This window comes from Daphnia pulex, chromosome 5, assembly GCF_021134715.1.
Source record: "Daphnia pulex isolate KAP4 chromosome 5, ASM2113471v1".
Classification (NCBI taxonomy): Eukaryota; Metazoa; Arthropoda; class Branchiopoda; order Diplostraca; family Daphniidae; genus Daphnia; species Daphnia pulex.
In genome coordinates, this window is record NC_060021.1 from 8,512,696 (window position 1) to 8,525,558 (window position 12,863).

Sequence of the window (12,863 nt, forward strand, 5' to 3'; positions counted from 1 at the left end):
GCAGTTTCAGCGACTTATTCTTTACCAGTAGAGAGACTATATCTTTTTTTTTCTTGAAAAAAGGCGATGTGTATATATGTGTTTTAACCCGACCGACACCCGACGGACGTCTCTCTCTCTCTCTGAAGATGTGCGGCCCATTGTTCCGCCTTTATCTTCTTTGATGCAACATTCATTTCTTTATTTATAGAACCGTTGCGCACACTTTGATGTTTTCATTCTTCTTCCTCGCGGTCTCTGTAGATATTCGTCATCGCTAAAAAAAAACACACACACGGAAAGGAAAAAATATATAACGGAGAAATTGTTGCGTATAGCGTCCGACTGGGATGATGATGACGACGGGGGCGGTCATCTTTTCTAGCGGCCCTAAGAATTCACGCAGAGGAGCTGGCGGGTTTCCGCCGGAGCCATTTGTTTATTGAGTTTCCGATGAATGTTTCTTCTTTTTCTTTTTTCCCTTCCATCCATATTTTATCTCCACAATTTCTTTTGTGAGCGAAAAATTCGATGAAGCTGCTTGCTGGGCAGCACATCCCATTCATCAGGAATCGGCAACGATAGTCGACGAAATATGTGAAACAACGGGGGAAAGAAAAAGAAAGAAGGAAATAATAGCTTGCTGATGGTTATTTGAATATCTATTATATATATCCCATTCAGCAGCCGGCCGGCCAGCCCGTGGCAAGCTTCTCTTCTTCTTCTTCTTACATATAGCGGACGATAATAACGATTGCCGGCCTTTTTACCGACCAGCAATCGGTACGTCTCTAAGTGTCGGGTGGTGTGAACGATGTGCCGCTCCTGCCGCCACCAGGTCGTGGCTTATTTTTACACATTCAAAGAAGAAGAAGAAGAAGAAGAAGAAGAGGAAAAAGAAGTGCTGTTCATATCTCTTGGCGGGCCGTCGCTAATCGCCAGAGTTTCTTTTGTACGCCCGTGACGATCGATCGATCCCCCACAACGAGTTGGCCGTCTTCTTCTTCTTCTTCTTCTTCTTTGAGTTTCTTTTTTTTACGAGTGGGTCAAGTTGGCCAAGAGGCCGACGGCCCTCCAAAACAATCGAGACACTAAACGCCAACTCCCAACAAAGTGAAAGAGGGAAAAACCACAAGCAAAACCAAAATGTTGTCTATTCTTTTTTTCTCTCTTTATTCTTTATTCTTTTTACAGTTTAAATCAAAGAAGCTGTAGAGGCCGGTACAAAACCAATACCTGTAATGAGGCGCTAGAGAGGGAATGCCAACGAGCTCTCGAGTGTTGCCGGCAATTGCTGGCCCTCTCATTACCCCATGGTGGCCCAGCACGGCGCGCCATTTGGGCTTTTCTCTTCTTTACACACGCGCGCGCGCGTCTATATATATATGAGCGAATGCTGCGACCACACCTGCATACATAATGTTTCTCTCCTCTTATTATTATGATGTGTACAACACACGATGATTACGTCTGATTTCCTGATTCCTTTTTCTAAATACTCAGCGTCTATTTGATTATGTTTCCAAAGCGGAGAGAAAGAAGGAAAGAGAAGAGATTCTCAGCTATTTTTTGCATGCGATTATAGAGCCCATCGGCCGCCAGCCACAGCCACACACACACATCGGAGATGTAATTTCGACATGCCCTTTTTGGAAAGGGGCCGAATTCAACGCAGATCTATCTATAAAAAGAAGAGCGTGGATATATGAGATTTCCTTCTACACAATGTCGTCCCTATACATCTTCTTCCTTTTGAGTCGAACATGTTGATGTGACAAAGTCGATGAAAGAATTTCTCTCCACTTGTATATTCTAACGCACATCGAAAGAAGAAGAAAAAAAAAGGATTGGTGTGCTGGTGCTGCGCAGGCTTATGTATATTACAATGGCCGGTCGTCCTCGCCCAAAAAATCCTGATCGCATTATAAATTTCACAATAAAAATGACGACGACTTCTCCCCTCACAAGCAATCGGTTTTTATATATGGAATCGAAATATATCTAGGCGCGTGGTAGACTCGATTCGAGCCGAACGGACCCAAATGGAGAAAAGATGTGTCGCAGACGAAAAGAAAAAAAAAAAGAACTGTATATTATTATATATTTGATAATATAAGAAGAAGAAGAAGGAACGTCTGAAATTAGTCAGACTTGACGTGCTAAGCCGGAGCCTGCCAGCCCAGCAGCCCCTCCCTGTTGGTGTGGCCCTTGTGACGAGAAACCAAATAAAGACATGGCGCCGTAATAATCAATCCCCCGGAAAAAAAAGTCAAAAAGAAACTTGCGTAGGGGGAGAAATAAATCTGAGCTCTTTTTTTATTATTATTATTATTTTTTTTGCGTCATTATTTATTATTTCATAAAAAAAGAGAGCTAGAATCATGTCGAAAAATCTTTCAACCCCTTGTACATGTCATGTTCTTCCGGCTCGCAACGTATCAATCCATCCGGATATGAAAATCATAAAAGAAGATGACAATAATAATAATAATAATAATAGAAGAGATGCGAAATGAGATGGACGAGTTTTATCGATCGAGACCAAAATTTTTGATCATCAACTGTGGATGATATTTCTTTTCATTGTTGTTTTGATAGCTGCCATGCCATGCCATATAGTATAGTAGCTGGATGTTTTCTTAACGTCGAGGGGGCGGAAAAGAAAATGACGGGCGCAGCTGGTAGGGGGCCAGCCACCCTTCCTTTAATGTCTATCCACAGAAGATGTAGGGGATTTTCTGCTCGATTTCTTCTTATAATGAGAGCTTATATATCTACGTACTCTGACCCCCCCTCCTCCTCTTCTTCCTCATTCCTTGGGTATAGACTTGGTCGAGTTCCTTATTTTCCATCCTTCAAAAACTCTCCCCCCTCCTAGTACTACTCTACTACTCCAAGTCGAACAAGTTTCCCTCCTCTTTTCTTTTTTATAATTTCTCCCTCCCGTCTTTCTGTGCTGGGTCCCACCGCTGGTCCCGGAGCGTCCGGTCCGTACACGGATCAGTGGGCTCACATCTCCGACCCGCATTATCTTGACCGACAGATAATACCGCTTCATTAGCCCCCTCTCTCCACCGTGGACTTTGCTAGAGTAGACTTTGGCTATTTATTTATATCAAAGCCGATTCAAATCAAATAGATCAGACTTAATACTTTGGCTAAACACAAATCATAAGACTCTTGTAAATAAAAGCTCTAATGTACACACACATGATGATGATGTTTTCTGTTGGAAGTTGTATCGAATCATTTTGGCAAACATGCCCTTGGCTATTGCTGTTTAGTAATATAAGGATAGCGATCAGCTGTCTTAACAGCTGATTGTTGTGTTTTCTGGCTGTCAGAGTAAGACACTGAATTACACCTGCTCGTATTCTTTTGGTAGTTTCTTGTATGTGCGTGTGAGCTACGGGTAGCTTTGACTTTAAACATTTTCTCTTGTTTGTTTTGTTTTATGTGTGCACAGATATTTCGGCGTTGTCTTATCAGACGGTCGTCGTCAAAGCCGGCCACAGTGTCAACTTGACATGTCCGGGAGTGAGTGAACTGTCGTTGATTTCAGCGCTGGAATGGCGCTGCCAAGGATGTAATTTGCCACCGTCCGGATCCTCTTCATCATCATCATCTTCTTCATCGGCGGCCAACGGAACTCGGAGTGTGTCCGGCGGTGGATTGCACGGCGAAACGTCGGCCATCAAACTGGTCGAGTACAGCAACAACGCGGTCGTCGTCTGGAACAACCAGGACCGGATGACGCTCGACTCTCAGACCTACGCCCTCCAGTTCTTCCCCGTCCGGCACTACGATCACGGAGAGTACACCTGTTTGGTCAACGAGCGACGCCGGCCCGACACCATCATCCACCTCGTCGTTCAAGGTAAGAAGCAACAACAAATTTGCTTATTTCTATTTTGTCGTTTGCTCGTCGATGTTTATCATTTTCCGCTGCGAACAAAACGGTGACGAGCTGACGAGCGATGGAAATCGACAGCTGCGGTCCGCACTCCTCCTCCTCCCCCTCCCTACCAATCATAACATGCATCACGTAACGAGGGTTGACGACCGTGCAATAGTCCCTTCATATAAGTAGGTGCCATAGGGGCCGCCCGCCTATGATGTGTGGGGGGAGAGAGAGTAGTTTTTACTTTTACTCTTATTATTTATCTGATCTTCTTCCTTTTTTTCGGACAATGGGTAATGGCCGGCCCATCAGATTATGTATCCATCTCTCACTTTTGGTTGATGGCCGTTTTTCCCTATTGTTGTGGCCGTCGCCCATGTCAACGACGGGCTCATCTTCTAAACTGTACACACAATAATAACACACTCCGGAAATGTGTAGACTTTATCCGCATTCCGGAATAACGGATAGTGTAGTCGACAAAGGTCTTAGGAGGGTTAGATGTCTTCTAAGCTTCTTAAAGTTTAGCACATAATACTGGAGCTGTACACAGTACAAAAAGGTGGGGGGATTCCGGAAAAATGTGATTTACATGCATAACACATCCGCACGTGTGTGCTGCTCATCCTTGTGTTTGTGACGTGACCAGTTAACTTGAGATCTTATATATACGACACACACACATTTCCCGGTGTCGACAACATTTCCGTCTTGCTGGAAATACTCGAGGGAGGAGGAGGAGGAGGAACAGTAGGGAGGGGAAGGGGGACTCTCTTTTATGTGGAGAGGAAGAAATTCTTCTTTGTCAACTTTCACCCTCGTTCCAACTCTATGCCAACACTCTGGCGCGCTCGCTAACTTGCATCACCTTTTATGTTCTTCTTACTCCTGTTTGTATCTCTCCGACCCCTGCATGTTAGACAGGAGCCTGGAGCCCAGGCACCTTGAACAAATGTGGACCCATCTATCTCTCTCTCTCTAACTCTCTCTCGGTGTAGTAGTAGAGTCGCCACTTTGTGAGGGGTGCGCCAAACTGTGCAGTTAGGTAGGGCGCGGCCCAACACCCTCCTCTTGCTTTGGGATGCTCTTGTTGTGTGTAACTGTATACGTGTATCTATATAGGCGTTGGTGTCTCAAAGTTGCGCAGACGTCACTCTCTCTCTCCGTTGACTCAATTTGTCTCTTTACCCTCTTTGGTTTTTCACCGTCGATTCTATGCACGCAACTGTGTGTCTGGCAATTGTTGCCCAGCTGTTGGGCCTATTTTCAGAAAAAAAGGAAATCAAAATGTTGTTTTTTTGTTGTTGGCCTGTAAAACCAATCAATATCTGTGAGATGGAGAGACTCACAAAGCGGTTGACATGGTGCGACTAATAGAATTTCGAGCACGAGGACTCCTGGGGTTGTAGCAGCAAGAACAACAAAGTCCTGAACAAAAAATTAATTTGAATGGCGAAAAAAATCGATTGCGTATGTATATAAGAGGATGGTGGGTGGGGTGGGAGGAGGAATCTGGTGATATATGAAAAGGTCAACACAAGGGCCGGCGCTGTGAAATTCATACGGATCAGCTGAGAAAAGGATGTTGGCAGCAGCGCTAGCTGAGTCATCTCGGCAATATCAACTTGGCCTATTCTCCCTTTTTATTTACCCAACTCGGGCTCCCTTATTTTCTCTTACGCTTGACTGGCAAAAGTCAAAGTAGAAAAAGAATCAAAAGGGTGGCCTTAGCCCTCTTCAAAGAAGAAGGGCCTTCGATCCAATATTCCAATTTCCAGTGCGTGTATAGTAGTACATGGTTCTGGTACTTGTTCTTTTTTTTTTTATTATTGAAAAAGTGTGTGTAGCAATCTGTCGTTTTCCACCTCCATTTTGAATTCTATCGGCTTCCTTCCCTATAGTATACTTTATTGATAGAGCCGTATTGCATCAGCACAGACGCCTGTGTGTTTCTTATATTTGCTCAGCACTCGTCCTCCGTGTGTTCGACAAAAAAATGTTACACGAAAAAAAAAATTCTCTGTAGACTTTTTCTCCCTTCTGGATATGTGGAACAAGATATATGCAGGGCACGCGCGCGCTCTGCGGTGCGCAGAGTTCAAATATGGCGCCAAATAATCACGAGTGTTTCTCTCTCCCCTTCACTTTTTCTTCTTCCGCTCGGCCGACCGCAGGGAACTGCCAATAAACGAGCGCACACGACACGCGTGCTGCCGACGATTTTTCTTTCCCTTCCAACTAAAAATTTTCGGTGTCGAAATCAAAACGGACCATCTCCCTCTCTGCGTCCGCACCATTTATTCCGACAGGCGGGGGGTTGAAAGGGAGTTGCGTCGTGAGAGATGAACACACACACGATCCGACTGCTGCTGCGTGTTGTGCACGCGCCGTTTGCCTCGTCGTGTTTTTGACCGGCCTATCGACAGCCCAACCCCGCCCGCATTGTACATCCTATCAGCCCCCAACCAGCAGCCAGCCGCCAGCCTGTACCCAATTTATATTTGGCGCCCTTTTTTTTCAAATCTGCCCCGTCTCTCTCTCTCTCTCTTTTAAAAAATCGAAGCGAAAAAATCTATTTCATCATCTGTCTCGGCCTATATAATAAAGGGGAGTTGAAGGGTCGCAGCTGTTTCGTAACCCCATAGAGATATGATGTGTTTAGTTTCTCTCTTTTATTTCATTTTCTTTTTCTATTTTATCCTGTAGCTGTCGTGTAACACTTATCGACACGGGCCGAGGATGGGGGGATTTTGTTTGATTGTTGCGGGGTTGAAAGTTGGGCGACAAGAATTGATTTGCTCCTTTTTATACTATATTGAATGAAATGAACTGGAAACACACAGTATACAAGTTGTGTGTAAATTTCATTGTTTTCTCTCAACTCTTGTCAAATTCTGTTTGAATGCGCGCGCGCGCGCCATTGAATTTTCTGTGTTGAATAGTTCACACGGAGAATCATCGCCGTTGCGGTACGTGCCCAATCACGGCGGGCCGATCTTTTTTATTTTTTGAATTTCCCTCTTCCCCTTCCCGTTTTTCCCAGTCTATACGTGTCAAAGTGTGGATTTAATTTACGACACTCTTTTTTCGGAGATGATCGTAGATCTCGACACGGACACACACACACACGCATAGTTGTTTTTCTTTTTATTCCGATCGATGGATGGAATAATAACGTCTCGGATATATGAAAGGAGAAAAGAAATCTCGACAAAATAATAAGGAACTAAACAACAACGGAAAAAATACCAAACAAATTGTCTCTCTTATCTGAAATCGCTTGGCCTTCTATCAAAGAGAGGTGGGGTAATATATATGTGAGATTGGGAAAAACCAAAAAAAAAACAACAACAACAAACACACACACACAGCGATAAATCATGAAAAAGAGTCTGGGCTCCCATCACGGGTGATTTTCGGTATTGGCCTGGGCGCGTATTATTATTATATCCGACAGCACACACACAGCACCGGGACCACATAGGCACCACACACCAACACCAAACGAATTACAAATTCTCTTGGCATCTTTGTTTTTTTCTTGAGTTTCTTTAATAGTTTGATGTATGGAAATGGGAGGATATTTCAACTTGGCGGGCCCTTCAGATTATTTTTTCTATAATCAGTTTGGTAGAAGAAAAGAAAAAAAAGAGAATAGTCGTAGATAGAAAATGCGCTAACCTTTCGGGTTGATTGATTTCCATATTGGAGAGAGAGGAAAAAACATAAAGGCCTTCTCCTTTTTTTCTTTTCTGTTCGTCTGCACAGAGTAGGTGGAGGGTGGCAAACATAAGAGGAAGATTAGAGGAACAATAAAGGCTGTTGTAAGCTCTTGCAACAACAAAAGGTGTAGAATAGATGCCGGCGTTCTTTAGAAAGGTTCTCATTGATGCAATGCGCCGATAAATGTACACACAACTGCGCCCCCAATTCGTGAATCGAGTCGAAGATAATTGGCAAAGGCCATCAACTTAAACATTTTCAAATGATTAAAATGAGTTGAAAACGTGTCGACACACGTCATCAACCCACAGACAGACAAAAACGTTGACCATATAATGGTCTGAAAGAGGTTAGGACGTCATATACGTGAGTGGATTTTATCCTGCACTTGTTACGGGCTTGAAATCCAATCAGTGGACGACAATCTCTAGATGAACATAAGAGCGACCGGCCGCCGCTGGCCACTGGCATTCTTCAAGAGCAGAAGCTTTTTTAATCAGATGTGTACTTATAGCCAGCACTGTGCGTAGTATAACAATAGAAAGAAGAAGAAGAAGAAGAAGAAGTTCTTTTATTCTTCTTCTTCTTTTCTGTTTCTCGCCTCGTCCGCAAACGCAATCGGTTTCAATTTTCCCTTTAGTTTTCTGGTTGGGCGATATCTTTTTATTGCTTTTTCGGGTTCTTTTTCTGATTTCTTTTCGAGCGGGTTGTTCCTTATTGGTGGCCGCTGCTGCTGCTGCTGCTGCTGGCCAAGACCATGTGATTTCTTTGTTTTCCAACTGCGAGCTTTTGGCTTCCGCACCCGATTTCCCCCCTCTATATGCTCGTAATTCTCTTTCGCCCCGTCTGGCCCGTCCGTCCGCCCTCTATCGCTCACATATCAAGCCAGAAATGGCTCTTCTTGCCGGCCATCTCTCACCCCTCAGTCCGTTTCCCCCCCCCTCTCTTTCTTTCTTTTCTTTTTGATATCAAACCGAATTTCTCCCTCCTTGGATTTCTCGATGCTTTCTACACCCTACGCGCCCGCCCTTCATCGTCAGATCGCATATAGGCCGGCCGAGGCCCAGTAGCCATTGCCGTAATAGATCACAAGGGGGGGGGGGGTAGGAGGAGGAAGTGAGGGTGAGGCGGAAAAGGCATCTAGGGCCGGGCGGGATTCTCTCTAAGAAGAAATAAATAAATAAATAAATACACAGAAGGAAAAAAGAAAAGAAAGAAAGAAGAGCTGGAAAAGGTCCATCTCAACAACAACTTTTATGTGCCTGTTAGACTTGAGAGGGAATTTCTTTTGATGGCGGAGAGAAAAAAAAAGAGAAACACAAGGATCGTCGGCGGGCGCGGTTCACGGAGTAGGAGGATTGCATTTTCTTCACTCCCCCGCCACCGCTCCTTCTTTCTTTCCTAGCCTCCCATCGTGATCCCCTTTCCATTCCTCCTCGCGCTAGACAAACTCTAGCATACATACATTCATGTTGTTCTACTCTATGTATGTTTTATTTCCTTCGATCTAAAAACACCCAGAAAAAAGAAGAGAGAAGAGAGAAGGAGGAAGCAACTCTTGGGTGGGGTGGAGGGAGTCTCCGGAAGGAAAAGGAATAAGAAGGGGAATCTCCGCTTTTGATAGACGAAGAAGAAGAGAAGAGAGAAGAGAGAGAGAGTCTCTGGAGGAGACGCTTGACACGCATCCAGATGATTGCGTACCCTCGGCTTAACTTGATTCCCGTTTGGCTGTGAGCAGCCAGCAGCTCTTCTTTTAACTTTTTATATTTTTCTCTTTTTATTTTTACTTTTATTTTTACTTTCCTCCCCACCTATAATGAATTCATCTGTCTGTTCGGTTTTTCGATTCGTTAAGGCTCCGGTCGATAGCTGGACACGAGGAGAAAAAGAAAAAAACTGGGGCGGGTGAATAAATAAAAGTCGAAAAATTCATTGGCCAGACGTAAGGATCAGGAGCCACTCACGAAAGTATCAAGAGAGATGATAACAAGGGGACCGTTGGGGGATTTTTCCTTCCCACTTTTTTGATGGCCCAGCTAGTTTTGGGGGAGGGGGATTTTTGAAAGCGAAAAAGTTTCTGTCGGGTGGGGGTTATATAGGACGGCGGCGCCCATCAATCTTGAAGTATCGCCGGGGCTCATATCGGATGGGGAATTTCACATGTTGAATTTTGTAACGTCATCAAACAACATGGCAAAGTCGAGTCAGAGGGTCTTCTCTACCACCCACCCCCAGCCACTTGGGGATAGTCCATCAATTTCCGGTTGGGAAAATAGGAGCAGACAAGGAAGAAAGAAAAAAAAAAGAAATATAAAATACACAAAAAATTCCGTCGCCGACCAAAGTTTTTTCACTTGGAAAGATGGGCGACAATAAAAATACGGCGAAGAAGAAGAAGAAGAAGATATAAGAGAAATGTATTAATTCTCTTTTCCTTCCTTTTTCCTCTCGATAGATTTACATGCATGCATGTTTTACGACGGCCCGCCTATATGTATATAGTAAATAGTATTATACCCTATAGAATATTTCCAGGCAACCATATTAATATGCGCCCAGGCAACACACACACAACTGTACACATATATATCCATCTGTATATAGCTGCCGTCTTGTTGTTGTTGTTGCGCCATCCGCCTATACTAGGCGGAGAAACTGATCTTGTAGGGATCTCGTATATTCATAAGACGACAATAAAGAAATCCCCCTTAGGAAACGAATTTTTAGTGAGGGGGGAAACTTATTTCTTATTTTGATTCAAGGAAGAAGAAGAAGAAGAATGTCCGGGCCTATTTTTTATTCATTTGATTATATTCCGTGTGTGTGTGAGACTTCTCTCCACATCAAGAGTCTTGATGGGCGAGAAGAACTATATAGAGATGGACGCAAAGCTCTTTATATTATTATGATTATTAGTATAGGGTAAAGGAGGAAAAGAGAGAGAGAGAGAGCAAAAAGGATAAGCAATTTCCATCTTCTTTTTTTCCTCCTGGACCCATCAAACCGCCCCCATTGATCCGAGCAGTTTTGATGGCAATCAAAAAATGGGAGAGAGATATGGTGGCACAAGGACGACGGCCATTATACCTATCCACAGACGGCCATGTTTCGCCTTTCTATATTCGGAGCACCGGTTCACCCCCCATCAGTCCGTCTCGTTTTCCAATAAAGACCCAAGCGCAACTGCTGATCTGGTTTCTTTTTTTTTTCTTCTTTCATTTTTTTGATGATGCCCGTCTTCTTTACAATTCATTTCCCCCCTCCTTTATGTAGGGAAGACGATTGGCCCCCCCCATCTCATTTTACACGGGCATCTTATTGTTGGGTGGACTCACCTAGACGGTCAAATGACGAGCTACATAAGCTCTTGAAAGTAAATCAATCCCCGCATCTCTTGCCGATTAGATTTAAGAAGACAGTTGGATCATGAAGAAGAAGAAGAAGAGAAGATTGGAAACTTCCTGTGTCGTCTCCCATTTCTTAGCTGGGCCTTTTAAAAGACATTTGTTTCTTCCGGTATATTTATTTTGAAAAATAGAATTATTAGACCCGTGATTTTTCCTTTTCATGCCGAGCACCAAAGTGCATTAGATCAGGGCCATGGTTATTACATCACACACACATATCTTCTTTATAAGTAAATTTATAACTCGACAGACACTCTGGCACTCTTGGCACTAGACCATCATCATCAGCACCACCACTCCCGGCGGGAGGGCAAATGGCACCCATACATCACGGCCCAGCCAATATGTCTGATCGTGGGCTCCACATTTGTTTGATACTTGAGACCCAGCGGATGATGGATGGGACACAAGAAAAAAGAAGATTTTTCGGGTTGAATGTGACTCTCGTTGTCTCTAGGCTATATACAGAGGAGAGAAGAGCCCTATTGTTGCGCAAAGCAAAATGAAAGACGGGCAACAAACATGGCAGGCCGGAGCGGGCCAGCAAACCTATATATATATTCGGGATGAGCTATGTTTCATTATTACTCGATCCTGTCTCTCTCTACACAGACGCTCCTTCTATATGTATATAGAATATGTACAGTACCCCCCCCCCCCTACGTTAATGTGAGGTACGAGAGGGAGTTGATGGGTGTAGGGGGCGAGACGGGGGAGATCGGCTTTCATAGTCCCGTTGGACGTTTCAGCCTCAGCGCTCTGCAATGAGATTACACATTAGTTTTTCGTTTCCTATATAGGTCCTCTATATTTATGTCATAATAATAACCCTCTCCCTCTCACCAGGACGACGGAAGGAGAGAGATGCCTGTCGTCGTCGTCGACCTTTTGATATTTTTTCGTATGCGACTCTATAGGCCAAGCTACTGCTCCGCTGTATACATATTACACACAGAGGCGGAGAGAGTCTGGTTATTATTATTACCTTATGAGAGAGATATATCTGGCGAATGGAATGGTGGCTGCTGCTCTCTACATCCTTATCAAATTCCTACAGCTCCGAAATATTCATCTTCTAGTAGTACTTTTCCCTCGTAGATACTATAACGTGGATCAAAAACGACTCGATTCTTAAGTGATATGTGATGAACCACAGGGGTAAAAAGGGCTATATAGATATATAGTATATATTGTACATTCCGTCGCCGGTCGTTTTATTTTTTCCTCTTCCGTCGGTGGACGTTTTTTTTTTTTTAGGCCGCCGCGAGCGGGAGGCGCGCGTATATGTTTTTATATACGTCGAGTCGTAAATTTCAGTTTTTTTCTTCTTCTTCTTGGAACGTGAGAGGCCACAGTGAGAGTTTTTGGCTTTGCTGCATCGTACACATAAAAACTTTTTTTTCTTCTTTTTCATTCCAATAAAAATCCGTCCCGCTTGTTTAGACAAACGATCACGGCCGAAAAAAAGAAAAAAAATTTTGGTCTGCCGCGGTTCGTTTTTATTTTTTTTTACTACGAGGGAGCGACTCTGCGGCGGCGGCGGATGGTCATCCGATCCATAAAAATAATTTTTAGTTTTCTTTTTTTTTCCTCTCCAAAATCGATTTGAATTATTTAAATTTTGGCGCCCGAATTTTTTTTTTTGTTTTGTTTTTTTGTGTGTTGCCAATCATCAGCTTATTTGCGCTCTCCCGCGGTTGTTCTTCTTATAGACCGCCGTACGTGTCTGCGGGATTGTCGGGCAATGAAAAATCTCGAGTGCGGCTTACATCATTTCGTGACGTTTTCTTTTCTTTTTTTTCTTTTTTTGGGTTGTTGTCTGAAATGTTTGGGTGTCTCAGTCCTTTTGCTTT

The 12,863-nt window shown here is 43.7% G+C and overlaps 1 protein-coding gene across 2 annotated transcripts in view; it reads left to right on the forward strand.

Moving 5' to 3' along the window:
• LOC124194215 (tyrosine-protein phosphatase 99A-like) overlaps positions 1 to 12,863 on the forward strand; it is a 53,986-nt gene that overhangs the window by 28,386 nt on the left and 12,737 nt on the right. For both annotated transcript variants that reach the window (XM_046588290.1, XM_046588291.1), the window contains one exon: positions 3,446 to 3,856. In XM_046588290.1, the coding sequence (XP_046444246.1) occupies positions 3,446 to 3,856 (411 nt within the window). The remainder of the gene's footprint in view (positions 1 to 3,445; positions 3,857 to 12,863) is intronic.